At 41.2% G+C, this 18908-nt stretch overlaps 2 protein-coding genes across 10 annotated transcripts in view; one reads left to right on the forward strand and one right to left on the reverse strand.

The window, feature by feature from the left end:
• Positions 1-18908, reverse strand: part of cdkn2aipnl (CDKN2A interacting protein N-terminal like) — a 519432-nt gene that overhangs the window by 413921 nt on the left and 86603 nt on the right. The window lies entirely within an intron of this gene.
• Positions 7102-18908, forward strand: part of tcf7 (transcription factor 7) — a 61147-nt gene continuing 49340 nt past the window's right edge. For 6 of the 9 annotated variants that reach the window (XM_072375202.1, XM_072375204.1, XM_072375206.1 and 3 more), the window contains exons 1-3: positions 7102-7592; positions 7925-7994; positions 9338-9444. In XM_072375202.1, the coding sequence (XP_072231303.1) occupies positions 7410-7592; positions 7925-7994; positions 9338-9444 (360 nt within the window). In that variant the 5' untranslated portion in view covers positions 7102-7409. The remainder of the gene's footprint in view (positions 7593-7924; positions 7995-9337; positions 9445-18908) is intronic. The other 3 variants (XM_072375203.1, XM_072375205.1, XM_072375209.1) reach the window with 1 other exon arrangement.

The raw sequence follows: 18908 nt of genomic DNA on the forward strand, positions 1-18908 counted from the left end.
TTGTTTCCTGGGCAACACATTTTTTTTTTTTAACATTAATGGGAATTGGAATCGGCCAATCATAAATCATGAGCATGATCTTTGAATGAGCACATGTCAAATATTTGGCCAATCAGCTGATCAATCGTTGCAGACTGGGTCCTTTGGAGGGGGGCCTTAAGCAGACAGGAGCCGAAACAAAATCTTCCTACAGGAGGTGACAAGAGATGGTACAACAATGCACAGTAAAAGAAAAATGAGGGGACCTCCAAAACTGAACTTGTCAATTAACAATTAGCATCATATGTACTCTTTAAGGTTTAGAGTTTAAGATGACACAATTATACAGTGCTATACGAGAAAAAGCAAAGAAAAAAGGGGAATAGATTGTATGTTTCCGCCCACTGACCCCTTGATTTAGGCTTTTTTGCCAAGTTTGATGGTCTTCTACAGCAAAATATAGTTGTTTTTTTTGTAACCGTATACTTTTGAGCTGTGTACTTACATAAATATAAAACATATATTCTGGCTGTGAATTTCTGTCTTCAAATAAGAAGAAATATGCATCAAATCAGATATGTTTTGCTCAACTAGCCCTAGCTATAAATAAATACAAAGACCCTCTCATCAAACATGTTTCCTTTATCAGATCAACCTCAGATATGGTCTTTTTCAGACATAGAAGACTTACTGTATCCGTGCCTGCATGTGAAAAGCTTGCCTTGTTGGGTCACAGCAGCTATGTGTCTTTTGGGTTTTCTGTGTAGGCTGCTTATCACATCTATCTGCTCATGTTTCCTTTTTTGGGCTTTCCTGTCAACAGACTCTGTCTGATGTCACATACAACACCCATTAAAGTGTGAGATAAAAGATAATGATGAGGATGCGGAGGGTGTGCGTGTGTCACAAACCCCTGGACTGATAAAAAAAAGGTTATCTGAAGTGACAATACAACTGTGACCTGACAAAAATAATCAAACCGCTCAATGTGAAACAAAAAAAAGAGGATGAACGAAAGACTTAAAAAGCAGAGAGGGTTTGTAGGTCAGTGCTCCTTTAAGAACTTCAAGACAGACAGTTTGCATATAGAAAGCGTGCTCATCTCAGGATTTCTGTTTCGATAAGGCTGACTATAGGCCTGCATAGCCTGAGGTGAACCTGTGCACCCATGTGATGAATGTGTGTAACTCACAGCGCAGATATTCATGGGAACTGTGTTAAGATCAGAGTGTGGCACGCTCACGAGGCAGCGTGGCCCATGTAAGACAAGTGCTGTCTCTCTGGAAAAACAGCTGTCTATATTTAATCAAGGCGAATAAACAAGGAGTTTAAACAACTCATTTATAATTTAGATTTGCATACATTAAAACTGCTCATTTTAATCTTTTTATTAATATGCATCAACGATATTGTATAAATATGCAGTTTTATGCAAATATCAGGCCCATTTTCTGTTTGTATTTAATTCTGTTCCCCAGCTGTGGATCATCATTTTCATTCAAGGCAACCGACTCAGATTAAGTCGAATATTAAGTCACAGCATGGGAGTGTATAAATATTTCTCAATTAAAAACTCTGAAGACCAGCTAGGCTACTGTATCAACATTAAAAATGCATTGGCGTTGGGAGGAAAATGAGGCAAGGCAAGCTACAAGTTTGATAAGACATCAGAACTTTGAGTCTACATCTTTGAACTGTGTTTTTTTTCATCTTTCCCTCCTCCAATCAAGTAGTTGCAACAGCCAGCAGTTTTTTGCTGTTTTGGAAACTGTTACAAAATCTGGGGGATGTAAGGACCAGCCAAAACATGCTGTGCCTCTGTTATTGATGAGTGTGCCTCTGATGTTTTTCACAGAATGTCCTACATTTAGCTGTTTCTTGCATGAGCTGCCACTTTGCTGTTGATGCAAAGACGTGTCGTTCCACAACGTGAAAACTGCCTCGTGTACCAGCAGCTGCTGCAACAGAACCCTGTTAATGTGTGATATCTTTGATATTTTAAAGAATACAAACATAGCCGCATTTTTGGAAAAGTCTGAAATGTGTTGGTTATTCTTCTCTTTGGTGCCACACACAGCATGCTCAGGACAGGGGATTGAATCCCACTAAAGATTTGTTGCAACTTGTTTGTTCCCTGAGCTACGTTACTTTCATGAACTAGCATTTCATGAATACAGTTATAATGCATTGGAATGTATTATATTGAATAGGCTCTAAATGAATAAACTAAATGCACTGAAATTTAACTGAATTAAAGAAGTAAGAGTCAATAGAGAGAATGCCCATGATGTCATCAGACGTGTGTCTGTGCTCTTCTTCAGCCCACTTTTACTCACTGACTGGCAAAAAGACAGCTGGCTCAATGGCAGTGGACTGTTTGACAAGGTGGAAAACACTACAATGCTGAAGAGGTGTTTGTGCAGTCTTCTTTTGTCCAAATTTTAAAAAAGTAAAGAGCAGAGATATGTGGATATGAAGTGAAGAATAAAAACTTTTTAATGTACAAACCGTGGATGTTATAAGCTATTTAGCGTCTTCCCTTTATAATCAGTGAGACAGCATCAAAAGGTTTGCAATTGATGAAAAAACCCATGTAACATTGTGAGGAACCCTAACGGGGTCTATTCTGCCAGTGAAATGTGTTTTATGAGGTGACATAATGTTTAAAGTTAGCTCCAAATATGTTCAAATTAAGTTAGTTGTCGACGTTTCGATGGATGTTTAGATTGAACCCTTAACTTGATGCCCAGGTTTACAAGTGAAATGTCTTTTTTGATGCAACAGGAAAAAGCTCATTAGAGAGCGCCATGAAGTAGCAAAACGTGTGCCCCCAAAACACTTAAGTGTCTAATGATTCACAAGACAAATCCTCCCTTTGAAGTACAACCAGTCATCCAGACTTTTATATGCTTTTAGGCTTTGCTTGGTGGAATTTTTCCAGTGAAGAAATTAGATACATATAAACATTAGGATTTCTGGCCAGATGGTAATGTCCATGGTCCACAGATTCTTGGAAGGTCTCACAGAACCCAGTCAAGAGCCTTTAATTTAAGATGATATTCCCTTGTTGAATGTTTTGCCACCCAGGGACTGTGACCGTGGAACACTGATTTAAGTGCATGCCCTCTTTTTTGAGCTGCATTGCTCATGAAAAGGCACACGTTCTCTGTGAACCAATCACAAGAAGCGAAGGACGGGTTTCAGTTTCCACTCCAGTTTCAAACACCACAACCAGCCTCTGAGCTTCTGTTCAAGCTTTGCTTCAGGATCACAGCTTATCTCCAAAGTAATGAGTCACCGACTGGCTATCACTTCAACACTCAAAAGTGGAAAGAGAATTTTAATTCAATCAAGTGAATGATGAAACACTAACAGATGCAACTATTTTGACTCACAAAAGAGGATGTATTCAGTTCTTTAGATTCTCAAATTTTATGTAAATATAAATAAACATCACAATGTCAAAGAGAGTAAAACTGCATTAATTACAGTTTCAGGGTTTAAGTTTCATAGTTGGTCCTTGTGGAACTAATTCACACCTTTTGGATAAAGTTATTTTTGCACACAAACAGCTTCTAAGTAAAGAAAAACAACTACACCTATCAGACAACACAGCTGAGTTGTCATGAAAAAAAGCCAGTTAAAACAGAAAAAGACCACGTTTACTTCAAGGTGATAAATGTGGGCATTCTAGTTTTTAAAAATGTTGGAAAAAAGACACAAAAACGACAGTAGGAAGTGAAAAAAAACCCTGATGTTCAGTCACAGAGATTCTTTCAGAAGTATAAATGCTAACAAGCCTGCTAAGCTAAGCTTAAAATTTACATCACATATTAGGATTGTGCTCGTGTCAGAGAGTACACAGTTTTCCAGGGTACATTTTCCAATTAGAATATATATTTCAAAGTATATTTAGTCTGTATTTGTATTTAGTATATATTTAGTTTAGGAAATTTATCTTATATTTATTGTTCTTAAAAAAGAAAAACAACCAATTCCATGTCCAATCCACAGCCTGAACAGCATCTCCAGCATTCACGTCAAATCTGTTTCCATCCTTACTTTGGTCAGTTTAAATATCATGGAATTAGATAGCAACATAAATTTGGTTCGGGTTTATTAATATATCTTCAATTGGCTTTGCTTATTAACATAGTTGTTGTTTTTGTTGTGTTTTTACTTCTAAAAGTTGTTTTTTGTGGGGTTTTTTTCGTATGACTTTTAGCTGTCAGCCCTTTAGAATCTTTTAAAACCAGACCTGAGGAGATCTGCAGGCTGAGCTGATTGGCCCATCCTGTTATGAAATACTGTTTTGATCACCGCTGCATCCAGTCTGAGCTCAGTCCAACACGAGAGGATAAAGTAGCACTTATTCTGGCTATGACCTTGTTTAGACATGTTAAACTGATTTTAGCATAGTTAATGACAACACATATCTGACCAAGAGAACAGCCCAAATGCCATTGATTTATGATTTTACTGCGGCTTTTTTGCTTTCCACTATGGTCTTGCCAAAAACTTGAGCTAAGCGGGCTATAACGTAAAGTAAAGGCTGAAGCCACATGTTAAGATTAAAAGGTAGCAGTGCCATCATGTCTGGCTCTCTGACAGGGATTCTTCATACTGTTGAGTTTCTGGAAGGACTGCAGGATACTTCACTGACTCCTACAGATGGATCGTTGATGGTATCCTGACTGGCAGGATCACCGCACCTTGCAGCAGGTGCACTACTCCTCTTTATGGGGCAGTGAAGTCAACCGATTGGTAGGACTGAGCTACCAGCGCAGTCATTTAAACTGACACACACTGCAATAACATAATGGCATGAGTGCAAAACCACTAAAATCTTTGTGCTTTTTTAAAAATTATTTCTTCTTTACTTCTTTTTTTTTCATCATTTAAATTCTATAATTGTCTCAGTGCTTTTATTTGAATTATTCTACTTAATAAATTAGGCTGAGTTGGCTTTATGATCAAGAATCTTATAACTATTTATTTCACTGAATCAACTAGGGATGTCATGATATTCAGTTTTCACGGTCATCACAGTCTTAAGCACTCACAGTGACCTTATTACTCTGAATTTTTCTTGGTTTGTGAAAAACATATGGCTATCGAGATGACACATGATCAAAAACAAAGTACAGTGTTAGTCTGATCAAAACAATTTTTTCTATTAGTTTGACTGAAATCGCACAAAATGGACCTTTTAAAAACTGGAATTATATAACCAGATTGTGGGTATTGAATCACTCCTGCTCGTATACACTCAGATAGACTCAAATGGGCGAAGGCACTCTGAACATACTCCAAAGCTCCATCTTTATGCATCTTTTTTAAAACAATAAATTTATATAAATACAGCTGACATCACATAAAGCACATTTTTCAGATTTTTTTCAGTCAGATGGCTAAACACATAAAAAATAGGTCTAGTAAGACTATCAGCTTGGGGTCAGAGCATTTTCAGACTGTCTCTCTGCTCTAATAAAATGCTGATTTTATAACCATTGCATCAGCTGACACCATTCAAGTAACTTATAGTCAATGTCTGTGCAGTGGATTCAGCTAGTTCTAATTATATGTATGATGGTCTCCTAATGAGAACATAAGTGTGTTGAATGTTTTTACACACTCCACAGTGTGTAATATACATTGGTTTACAGAGTCTGACATAAGTCAGCAACTTGATTCCAGTCCTGCGTATGTATACTGTAACAAGGAAGGTAGTCCAGTCAAGCTGTAACAGTAGTTCAACTCAACTCTGCATGTAACCATGCTGACTGAGTTTCTCTGAAAGTTGCTCGGGTTTTATAAAATCTTTACTTTGGTATTTTTGCTATATGTCAAGGACAGAAAACGTTGGACTGAATATAGACTTAATAGTCGCTGTGTTTCCATTTGTTCTATGTGCAATTACAGCAGTAGAATAGGTTTATGAAAACTACAAAATTTGAAAGAATAATTGCTTCCCCTATGTTGAGATGTTATTCTGAAGTAGTGAATCAAAGCTTTTACTACAGATTAATTTGACAAATACTAGCTGATGTGGAAGCATGATTAGTATGTGCCCAATTAAAAGAAATGATTAAAGACCTGTCATTTTTCCCTCTCCTATATGGACAACTTACAGTCAACTAAAGTTTTGATTGGATTTGATTTTTTCCTTCTCCTTCAAAGGTTTAGTTTATTGGTTAATGTCAACTAGCAACCAGTTAATGGCATTGTAACATTTTATGTTTTTCTTAAATTTCGGAAGTTTGCTTTCGATTTGATCAACAGCTTCATGGAAACATGGCTACTGACTCATCATTGCCATTGGCTCGTATAAGTGTAGTTGAGCGTTTACACGCAGGGGTAAATCAAGCTTGTACCATTGGCACAATTACAGTCGGATTACCATGTTTACATGCATTTTAAAAGTCCGGTTTCGGTTGGACTAAGACAGTAAATAGTTTTTCTCGTGCTTACCACAAAGCACTTTTCAAAATCCCACTGCAAATAAAACTAAAATATTCCTTTACACTTAAACATAACGTCTGGAGTTAAATTCCACAGTTAGCTTAACATACACCTATCATTTTTGTAATTTCTTCCCAATTTTAGAATTTGTTCAGTATTTTTCCTATGTATTTACATGACATATTTCCATATATCACGTTCATATCTTTCATCTAAATGCTACTTTGTAATATATATATATGTATATATATATAGCATGTTGTTTTGCCTTGTTTAAGCGACACCTGAGGTGTTTTTTTCAGATTTTTTTTTAACTGTAACCAGCCATTTCCTGTGTATATGACAAACTTTTGAAAGTTTCGTGGGTATTTTGAGCACGGTTTTAAGCTAACTTTTCCTGAGAAAAAAAAAAAAAAGACACTGAAGCGCAATAAAACTATTTTCGTCTTCGGAACACCGGAACACACAATGAAATCAGCAACCCCGAGCACAGCCTTTAAGTTTTGGTGGCAGCCGGAGGACAGTGAATGGTGTGAACGTTTCCCCCGAAGTCATGAATAATGCCTGTTGAGCCGAGCACAGGGAAGTAATGTCTCTTTAAGAGGCTCAACCCTCCGTCGAAACAATCGTACAACCCCCCAACAAGTCATCGGACCTGTCAATCATCCGGTCGGTGCCCTTTGATGTCGGGACTCCTCGCCTTGTCTTCGGCTCAAATGAGCTGTTTGCTGTTGTAGTGAAACATTAGTCCTCTACCAACCAGCCAGCCGGGGAAACGCCACATCTAAACTTTTTTCTCTTTTTGCGCTGGGGGTTTCTCTACTTTGGAGGCGCCCCAGACTGAGGACTTTTAACAGAGAAGTCACTTTATTCTTTTATTTTATACTTTTAGTTATTGTTTCTTTCTTTCTTTTTTTAATTTTTCCTTTGAAACGAAAGTGTATAACATCGCAGGGGGGAAAGTAGACATGCCTCAGCTCAGCAGCGGCGGAGGGGACGACCTGGGAGCGAATGATGAGATGATATCGTTCAAAGACGAAGGAGAGCAAGAGGAGAAAATCCAAGAAAACGCGTTCACGGAGAGAGACCTGGCCGACCTCAAGTCCTCTCTGGTGAACGAGTCGGAAATTAATCAGAGCCCGAACTCAGCGGTAGGTGCCACGGAGTGTGTACGAGTGTATGATACAGATAGATAGAGGGAGTGTGTGGAAGCTTGTTTTATTTTACACGCTGCTGACAAGCGGTGAATGAAGCCAAAACGCGCAGTGAATCGCCTTCAGGGTTCCCAGGCTGTCCGAGGTTAGCGGCGGGACAGGGGGATGCTGCGTCAGAAACGACTCAAAACACACAATAAAGCGTGATAAGCTCGGTATAAACTCACTCCCACCGTTGCGACACTTGCGTGGCAGCGGTTTTGTCGCTTTGTCTATACTTCTGTGGAGTGTCTCACCTCATTCCGTGTTTTGTTGTCGGGTCCTTCCAGGCGGTCAGACGCGGACAGCAGGGAGAGCAGAGGGGCTTCCCGGACAAACACCGAGAGCACCTCGAAGGTGGTAAGAAGAAAACTACAAAAACACTCACGCACTCGCTCGCATCCGACCTGAGTGGCCAGTACTCGCTCGGAGAGCGATTAAACCTCCCACTGTGTCAAAGTAAGAAATACTTTGGGGACGGGGGGCACGTGCTGCCGCTTTAAAATCAACTTCAAAGACTTGTTTTTTTTTATTGTACACAACAAAAGGTGTCCACCATGTCATCTGCTATGTAGTTTATCTCTCACATCTGCCACTGGGTCAGGATAGTTGGAGATGCTGTAAATGTCCAACGAGACAGGTTTTCATTTCAAAGTGGCCTTTTGTGATAGCTACAAATGTCTGGCTTTTCTTTAATTTAAACAACATTTTCTCTTTTTTTTTCTTTTTCTTTCTTCTTTTTTTTTTGGAGTGTAGTTTACGTGACTTTGCCAAAAGTTTGGGTCAACCAGAAGGGGTTTATCTTGGCTTTCTTGTCTTTACCACCCAAAAAGAACAGAGCCGCTTTCCTCCCTATATTTAGACACAATTCGAGAATCTATAGTTCACATGACAGCTTTAATTATAGGCTGCAGTAAGTTGTGTTGCTCTTTTCAGTCTTCACGAAAAGGAAAACGTGTTCTCACATTGTGATCCTTAGAGCAAAAACCCCTCACCAGGTTCTATTTAAGGGGTCGCCATGCAAAAAAAAAGGAAAATCTGCTAAATTCTGCATTTGCAAGCCTTAGTGTTGCAGATCACTTCACATTCTTTCCCTCAGCTTCAAGAAAAAGCTCAGTGATGACAACTGTGGCCTCCGCTTGTCTTGCAGTTTAATTCTTAGCAGGTATAACCTAGTTATAGCTGACCCACAGAGAGGCCTCCACTGCTGAATATGGGTGGTGGTGTCAAGAAAGTAACACACAAAGTCGAGGAGTTCACGCCTCTCAGGCTGTAGGTGACGGCTGTAACGGTTTTGTCTCGAGTCTGTGATCATGCAGGGATATAGCATGATGTAACCACTTGTTAGTAGCTTATCTGCTTTGCGTGCACGTTCATTTTGGATGTCTGCTTTTTCCTTCTGTTAAACCTTTTAGCAGCGTTGTGGGAGCAAGTATGATATTTCATTTCATTCACATCCAAAGTTTCAGGCACAGCTTTTATTACTTCCTTAGCAACTTTCTATGTATTTATTTATGTTTTTCAAGTAAAATTCGAAATGATCCCTTACTGATGGTTAGGTGTCAGACCACAGCTTGATTTTTTTGATTAAGAAACAAAGACAACTTTGACAAACAGGCAGTGTAAATGCTCCCATTCAAACATTTTGAGTTGGATTTATTGACTCGTCGAACTCTTATTTGTTGTTTTTTTCATGCCCTCAGTGTCGAAGCAACAAGATGGAGGCATGTACAAGTCGCCGGCGTATCCAGGGTATCCGTTCCTGATGCTGCCAGACCCCTACCTCCCCAACAGCTCGGTTTCTCCATCTGTAAGTCCACATCTGTTTTAATGCTGCTGCTGGCTGCTGTGCACTGCTCACTGAAGCTGAGCTCTCTATCGGCCCATGTTGTGTCCTGCTATGGAATCGAGTTTTCGGCAGATCATGTCCAAACTCTGGGGCCACAGCGTCGTGCTGACAAACTTTTAGCAGTACTTCATATTGTTGGAGATCCTTTTGGGATAGTAGCTCAAAAGACGCACGGATAGAAATGTTTTGAGGCCGATGACCACTGGCTTGGGTTTTAAAATTGAGATTTCTCTCTTTTTTTTCATGCTGAAGCTGCATTCAGTATGAACTGATTTTATTTCTTTTTTTCTTCTTCCTCATAACTTCTAACATATTTAATACATATAATGAACATTGGACAAAAATAATATATATGTATATATATATATATTTCCCTCTGTTAGTTGCAGTCAGCACACTGCTTCTGTAGCTAACATCTCTGAAGCATTTTCTAAGATTATACGGAATTTTTAATGGCTTTTCTTTCATCTGCAGCTATTTCAGGTTACATTTACTTTTTTTTCAGTTACTGATTTTGTCTGTATAGCTATGTGAGTTACATCAATAACACATGGGGTACACATACCTTTCAAATCACAAAGCAGAACCTGACAGGTTGTTGTACTTTAATGCACAAACGTGTCTTTTCTGGTGAAGTGAAGGCTTAAAGGTTCAGAAGAGACAAGCAAAGAAAAAGGGAAAAAAAAGCAAAAGGCTCTGTCACACTAAGACGACTGTCGCCTCACTCCAAATCAATCACAAACTTTACATGTGTTCTGACTTGTGCTGCTCACCCCCTGGCTGCCGTATGAAATAAAGCTGGATTCGAAAACACAGCGAAATGAAATCAAAGTGCCGCAGCCTCGTGAGGTGAAGCAGCGAGGGAGCTTGTTTTTTGTTCACGCCTTTGCTGAGGTTGGAATAAAACTGGTGTCGTCATCGTCGACCGCTTTGCATGACGTTTTCCGTCTCTTCGAGTGTGGATGACGAGAGGTTTGGCTCGGCCTTAATGGCAGCTCAGAGTATTAAACTGCTAAAACAAGCATCAGACAGACTCGTGGGGGGGTTTGAAGTGTGCAGTATGGCTCACCCCGCTCAACCCTTGCAAAATTGATCCCAAAATCCCTTCAAGTCTCCCGTAAGAACTGATATCCGTGGTTGTGTTGCGTAACTGCGCCAAACATGAGCAGTTGTGCCCAATTCATCATTCACATTCTGTGTAATCCTGTTGCCTGAATTAACCCCCCGCCGGAGCAGACAAGATGCTGCTGAACTGCTTCGATGCCGGTTTGTGTGATCTCACAGACTGTGAAGCCGCTTTATCACTAAATCTGATTTGTTGCCAGAAAACAGGATTCTTTGATGACACCTTGAAGTTTCTGTGCGAGTGGTTGCAGGGGGGGTCATAAAAGTGGACAGTTATCACAGCCTCTCCCAGTTTGATTGTTTGTCTTCCTGCGCTGTTAAGATTCAATTTTTACCTCTGAATGTTGCGGGATCTGTAAAAGTTGTGTCATCAAGTTTTGTCAAGTATTGCTTAAAAAAAGAGAAAATGCTGAAAAGATGTGCATGCTGGACTGTGGGCTGCAGTTTACTGCCTGTTTACTGGCTTTACACTGAAAGATGTCTGTTCTTGAGACGAGTGCATGTATGTACGCCGTTAAAATCCTGTTTTCCCCGACTCTGATATTCACAAACCAGCGCTGTGATTGATTGGAACTGAATGAGCTCGGAGACAGTGTCCTCGCTTCTTCCTTAAACATTTTTCTACGTGTTGTCGCACAGCTCGGCACATCCGGCATTGTGTTCGAACAGCACGCCGAGCGAGTGTGTTGTATCTGTCGCTCTCTTCTCTTCCTTTCCTCCAGTCCTGGTGTGCCGACCGCAGAAGCCTCTCCGAGATTGTTCGTGTTGAGGGTGGGAAGGAGGGGTGGGGGGGCTTAATGGTGCTGGCGCGATAAAGAGCACTTTCTTTCTGTGCGCATCTTTGAGACTCCACACAATGCTCTCTTGTTGCTGCTTCCCTTGTAATTAGCCCGCTGGTTGTGAGGCGGTAGCTGCGTTTTGGGCCCCCTCTACCTGCCACTTGAAAGAGCCGAGTGTAGTGGTTTAGTGGTGGGGGGGGGGGCTGTGATGATTGCGGATGGAAGAGATGGATGAAAAACTGTGGGTCTGGGTGTCCGACAGGGAAAAGAAGTGTTGTAGCGTTAATATGAGACGAGGTGACACATGTACATCCATGTCTGACTGCTGTCCTGGGTTCTCTGCGTTAGCTGTTCAAGAAAGTGAGGAAGCCTCTCCATGGATTTACTTTGAGTGTTAGTCTCTGACTGCTAAATACTGGCGATGCCTCATGTATCTGATTAGCAGCAGAAAACTCATTCAGTGTAGTCGGGAGGCAGGATGCAGCATATGCAATCAAGGAGATGTAAGCATGTTTATCAGAAGTGTTGATGCTCTTTCTGGAAATTGTAATATTTTACGGGGGCTTTCTTCATCAACTTGTCTGCTTAGTGACTCCAAATCGTTCACGCTTCATGCAGTTATTTAAAAAAGTTACTTCATCATAGGTTTCACCATAAGGTCGGATGTTGATATATTCAGACTGTGCTGCACAGAGATTTGTAGGTGGTTTAGAGCACAGAAAGATAGTTGATGGCTTAATGCAAGAATAAGGCGAATTCATTAAATCCTAAATTCTAAAGCAATCACCAATTACATTCTGTTTTCTGTCATTTAGTCTGTTTCATAACATTGTAATATGATAACCAGAACCAGATGTTTCTCTGCAAAAGCGCAAGGAGGAATCAAATGTTTTACAGGCCAAATTTAAAAAAAAAAAAATGTAAAGTCCTGAAATGATAAATAAAGCAATCATTCATTGCAGCCTTTGCTTTATTTGCATCCAGAAACTGTAAACCTAAATCATATACCAGCTATGTTTCGTAAATTAAAAAAAAATTTTAAAAAACATTCTCAAAAACCTTTGTGTGTTCCCGTAAACTGCGTTAAACTGCTGAACTCATTGTGAGAGCATCAGCGAAATGACTAAAAGTCAGACATTGAGCGTAGAATGTGTGTGTGTGTGTGTGTGTGTCTTTCCCTCCCCTCCCCTGGGTAAAGCGTGTGGGTTTGTTTTCATTGAGCAGATCCAGTGTAGTTTTTAAACTGGGGCTGTTGGTGCATTTTGACTGTATTTAGTAAAGCTGCAGAGTGAAAGCTTGACTGAGAACGGACAACCCGGACTGTCGGAGGTTACGTTACATTATGCGGAATAAGGGGCAGAAAAAACTCCCAACTGAAACACAATGTCTGAGATAAACACAAAGACAGATACTTTGCACGTCCTCCTCACATCCAACGTAAAGACGCCTCTAATCTCTGTTGATAAGTCATTTTCTACAAAGCGGCTGCACACTGGAGAGGCTGCTGCACAGTGTATTCTCTCTTTATTCCATTCTGCAATAATGCTCCTATTACAGCACTTCAGGGGACATTTTCCCCGTCAGCACATTAATGGAGATATCAGCCGTCCTTTCAGGGGCCAAAGAAGGAGATTTGTGGGATTTAGAGATACAACTGAACTCCCGCAGTTTGTTGTCTTTGGATAAAGCTTTATTTGGAGTGTATAAGACATATTATGCTTGTGTGTGTGTGCATGGTCTCTGTGTAAGTTCATTACACTAAGTATGTATCTAAGACTTTGGCTTTCTTCATTTGCATGTTTTCTCCTCAAGTTTGTTGCCTTATGCTTGCACTTGTATCCAGACTTCATAGCGAGTTTTGGGTGCTAATGTTTGCGTGTGTGAGAGTGTGTGTGAGTATGTTTTAGGGCTGTGGAGGTGCAGTATTTGTGTTAAACAGTGCAGTGCAAGCAGTCAGTGTTTTTGAAGGGATGACGAGTCTTTGTCGTCTCAGATAGTCGCACTCGAGCAGAGGGACGAGCGTTTTCTTCCCTCTGCATCCATCCATCCATCTCCCAACTGCCTTTTTGCTCTTTTGTTTTCCACTTTTTTATCTCTGCCCTTGTCCATGCTGTCTGCTTCACCTGATCGTGTTCGATGCATCTGTCCTCTTCGGTTCAACTTTCTTTCGCTGTTCTCTTGCTCTTTGAGTGAGTTTTATGGTACTTGAGACCAAAAGGGTTTAAAAGAAGGGAGAAACAACAAAGCTCACGAGTCCCTTTAATTCAGAGTTATATCTCTGAGAAGTTTCAGAACATCACAATCAAGTCTGAGATCTCTCTTGTCAGAAAGCAGTCAACCTGATTAAAAGTTTTCTAAATTGCTGGATGTGGAAATCATGGGATCAAGTATCAAGTCAAGTTACTGCTGGTTAGTTAGTAGCCGGTGATGACAGTTTGTAAAGGTGTTGTCATAAAAAGTGGACCGAGGACTGATCAAATAAATAGGAAAATCTTGGAGAAAGAGAGCTGAAGAATGAAGTCTAACATCTCTGCATTGTGCAGTGTTTTGGTTGAGGAGTTCCGTTGCTGTGCTGTGTTTAACGTAATGTCAGCCTACAGTTAATTTTGTTAACATTTCGTGTCTTTAGGAGTTTTACGTTGACACAGATAAGCGCTGTTTTCTCCTGAAAATCGTTATGTTAGTAGGCAGCAGGGATTATTATCTAATATTTCGGGCAGAAAGTAGGAAGAAGCGTGTCTGTATCTTGATGAAGACCACTGTTAACCAAACACTGATTTAACATCTGGTGGATCAACTCCATTAACCAAGCTGCACTTCCTGCCAGTGCTTCACAATAAAAGTCTTATCACGCATCAGGGAGCAGCGAACCCGTCCGTGTCTGATAGAGGAGCGGAAATGAAGTATTAGAAGAAGTGACGGCTGAGCTCGTTTGCATGGTTCAAGGTGACGAAGCTCTCGGTGGAGTCACCGGGAGCTCTCTGCGCAGACTGGGTCGGCTTACCCTGTCTGCAGGTCGTTATGTGAATGTTGAAACTAATATCTGATATTCGGCGGCAGTTTCACTCGCTGTCAGAGAGGCTGTAAAACTCTGTGTGATGTGGAAGCTGTGGTCACACAAAGACGTCAGCAAGCTCTGAAGACAGCACACTGCTCTGAAACGCTTTCCCGCTCAGAGTACCTGGACACCCACTGTAAATGGCTAACTATATTAACCGCTTTCTTTGGGATAACAGTAAATGTTTGATTTGGTGGTTGTTTGACAGTATGCAGTCAGTCAGGGAATTTACAGGCTCACTGTGCTCTGTTGTTGTCTCATTTGGGGGAATTTCCTGCTCATTTGACACTTCATTTCACAGACCAAAATTGAAAATTGACAGGAAGACTACTGAGAGGCAGTTTACATGTTTGGGAAAGGGAAACACTGTCATTTCTAAGACACTGAAAGGCTCAGCTCAGACGTTTGTTTTTTAAAAGTGTCCCAGCCCTCAAAATGCCCCTTCATGGTTTTCTCTTGAAAGGGTTTTTTTTCTGTGTTTGTTTTCAGTTTGTCTTTAGCACATAAACTTTTTCTTCCTCTTCTTCCTCGTGTCCATTCAGAAATCAGCTGCTTTGGCTGACAAGCTCCCCTCCCCATCTCCGTTCTCCTCCTCCTCCTCCTCCTATCGCCCAAATAATACGAGGTCGATCCTCCAGATCAAGGGGATGGCATGTGTGTGTGTGCAAGTCTCTAGGATTTTGCCACTTCCTTGTTTCCCATTGTACTGTGGTGTTGACAGGGGGGTTGTTCAGTCTTCTTCTAGTCCCTTTGTAAACAATAGCAGCAACATAGGCTGAGACCTCCCTAATCCCCCCCCACCCCACCCCATACAGACCCAGGGACTGGAATGAGCGGCACTGGGGCCTCCCTGCCTCTGACTGGCTCCGATAAGGACCCCGAACACTTGGATTTAAGAGGCCTAAAAGAAAAGCAGCTTTCACTAGCATGCAGCAGAAGCTGAGAGTCTGCGTGGAAAGCTTGCATCTCGTCTGTTTTTAAGAGTTCTTTCCTTGAATATTAACAAACACTAATTTTAAAGTGACGTCCATGTCATGTTCGCCTATTCAAGCTGTCCTTGTGACAGTTTCTAAAGAAGATTTAGTTTGCAATGTGCAACAGAACTTTGGGGTGAAGGATCTGGCACAGTCCCAATTCCCCATTGTTGTCAAGTGTGTAACTGCAAGATTATGGTTGTATAAAGTCTTAGGATTATTGACTGAAATGTGGCTGTTCCTGCCCAAAATGAAAGAGATCTTCATTTGTCTACATTAACATGACATGAGATCCACTCTTGATAGCAACGAAATTAGGAAGGCATGAGCAACCTGCACTTTCAAAGCTGTTCTTCCTAAAGAATGGAGTGAGATTCACCGGTTTCCTGACCGACAGAGATCAGAAGTACGGATGCATCTTGGAATGGTTTCAATTAGGAGTTTATTTGCAGATTTTCTGATTTAATCAACTGTTTCCTTTTCTGAATAGAATATCAATAAAGGGTTCAGTTTGCCTATAACAAGTTCCCAAATATATTGAATAAAAACTGTCCTAGAAAAGAAACAAAAAATAAAAGATTCCCCTATTTACATTTCGGATTCATTTCTGCATGATAGAAGAAGCTTTTGATGTCCACCAATGCAAATGTTCAGTCAGTCCAAGGTAGACCAAAGCCTCCGCTGCTTCCAAGACCGGAAATATGAGCAAAAGATCAAACTAGGTGAGGACGGAGACAGATAAATAGATTTTAAAGGGGGGAGAGCTACAGAAGTAAAAGAGAGCGTTATAGAGGGAGGGGAAGAGGAGGGAGGAAGATTAAAATACAAATGACCATAAGAGCCTCCTCATCGCCCTGCTGGCTTTGAAGTAGCGGGGCTGTGAAGGCACCTGAAGAGAAACTGTTCAGAAGAGTCTTTCAAGAGGCGGAAGTGTTTGAAAGAATATCAGGAGAAGAAAAAAGCCTTTGGATGGCCCCGAGGTGTTTATACCTGTAATTATTCATCCACTTATTTCTTTCCGGCACGGAGCGAAGGTGGGGCGGGGGAAGTGGTGGAGCAGTAAAAGACAGGTGTTAGCAAAGGAAGTGTTGGTTTGTTTGATTATTATTAACTCTGTCTTTTCTCTTTTCTACATATTCAGACTTGTGAATACAGACAAAACGGCACGTGTCGGCTCAGTTGTTTACACAGAGCATCTCGGAGCTGCCTGTCAGACTCACCGTGATGCTCTGCTCTGCTGCAGTTAGTACAAAATGCAAATGAGAACGAGAGGTTCTAATGGTTTGTTTCCTCGTGCGCTGCGTTTTTTAAACGAAGACCATATTTTCCGTCATTCCTCCCACACTTCCTGTCACCAAGAGGATGCTCGAGGTCAAACACCTTGAAAGATTTTTTTTCCACCAGTCAGTCAGTTCCCATCTTTTCTGCTGTGAAATAACCAGCCATTGAGCAGCATCCAAAGTGATAAAACAGCTCAGATCTGGTCAAATTCAAATGGAATTCTCTGTTTGTGATGCGTGTTGTTTTAGGTTTCTGTTTTTGTGCTGTGAGTCAGTCATTTCATTTGACGGGAGACGTTGTCGAGAGGATACGTGATGTCTTGAAAGTTGAGTCTCAGGCGCCCTCTGGTTTGAAAGTACATTCATGGTTTCAGAGAAAATGGCAATAAATGCCAAATGTTTAGATAAAGGGATGCTAGTTCAGATTCAGCGGCATGGAAGCAAGGAGACTGAAACAAAGAAACCCAACAAGAAGTCTCAAACAGCAGCTCTTTGCCTGGGCCCCTCTGTTTGAGTGGTCTCCAAAAGGTGAGTGTGTGTGTTGCAGGATGTTGCACCCAGGTGAGTCACTGGCCTGTGGAGCGAAACCTTGCAAAGTTGCTCCTGAGCTGAGTTGTTGTTTACAGAGTGAGCTGCCCAGACCTCCCAGATATGTGTTCTCAGCTTGGAGTTAATCAGTGACAGCGCTGTCCCTGCAAACACCCGCGGATGTGAAAACACACGTGTTTCTGCTCAGTCATGCTGCACCTATAGTTGGCAGATGGGAAAAATAGCATATCTAATGGTGAATTTTTGAGATACCTCTGGGTTCTGTGTTCCAACTGTTTGGCAAGGATTTGTAGATCTAAAAAGGAATCCCGAGAGCAAAGCTTGGACCTGTCTTGGTCTGCGGCATCCAGCTGTGGTGGCAATACAGCAAAAAAGGGACAGATCACCTAATGTTCTGGCTCAGGGACAACTTATTGTACTGTGGTCAGCTGGTGTTAAACCACCATTAGAGCTGCACGGTGGTGTGGTGGTTAGCACCACTGCCTCACAGCAAGAGGTTTCAGGTTTAATTCCCAGCCTGTGTATGTGAGAGTTCTCTCCAGGTGCTGTGGCTTCCTCCCATTGTCCGAAAAGGTTAACTGGTGACTCTAAATCATCAGATTTGTTTGTTTGTCTCAGCGTGGCCCTGTGATGGGCCGCTGATGTCCAGGGTTTACCCTGCCTCTTGCCCAATGACAGCTGGGATAAGCTCCAGTCCCCCCTAAATTGGATTAAGCAGGTATAGAAAATAGATGGATGGAAACCACAATCAGTTTGTGTGTTAAGCAGCTTCCCAGAACGAGTGACAAGCCTCTATACACACAGACCCTGATTGAAAAGTTTGTGGGTTAGTTGGCCAAACACAACCAGGCCGAACCCCTCCTGTGTCCTGGCTCAGTGAGGGGCGTCCAGAAAACGGCTTTCACCCTGTTTGGACTGATACACACACAGTTTTTTCAAGAATTGACATACATCATAAAGCCTTCTAGCAACTTTGTTGTTCTTTTCTTCCAGCCCGAGTGTTTGAAAATATTTAGGATTTGAATCGAAGCAAAATGGGGAGAAAAAAAATTCACAAAAACATCAAACATGGAGGTCGGCTTTTTATAGCCATCGGTGTTTTGGTAAATCAGGTGATGTTCAGGTGATCGTACTGTACACTGTGTTTATGTATGTGTGAAAGAAAATGATTTTTTTCTGACATCACATGAGTGATGGGAATTAAAGTCTTGTTTCATTTCCTCTTCATTACTGTCAATAATCAGGCAGTTTCACTTAGCAGATTAGGTGGATGCTCCTCGTATCGTAGGTTGCTCACATTCATTCAATCAACTCGTACTTTCCAAGAAAAGAAACAAAGGAAGCCCAATCGTGTGCAACACCTGTTCTTTTCTTTTCTTTGTCTTTAACAGGATTCAGAATGAGTTTCATGTCACATTCAAGTGATGTGAAATTTAAATGAGCTACAGATGTTCTTCCCTCCTGATTTAAATGAATAAATCCTGGGGAGTAATGTTGTGGGCTTCACTCTGCGCTTGTTGATGAACAGGTGAGGCCCTGGTAGATTTATAAGATAACTATTTGCATGTAATGCTAAATGCTGAAGTGCTTAATGTTTTTATTGAAGTCAAAATAAAGTTAAAAACCGAAGCATTGCAATGCTAACCCTGCTGGGTCTGGC

Source organism: Leuresthes tenuis, unplaced genomic scaffold, assembly GCF_036924035.1.
Source record: "Leuresthes tenuis unplaced genomic scaffold, fLeuTen1.0.hap1 SCAF_21, whole genome shotgun sequence".
NCBI classification, from domain to species: domain Eukaryota; kingdom Metazoa; phylum Chordata; class Actinopteri; order Atheriniformes; family Atherinopsidae; genus Leuresthes; species Leuresthes tenuis.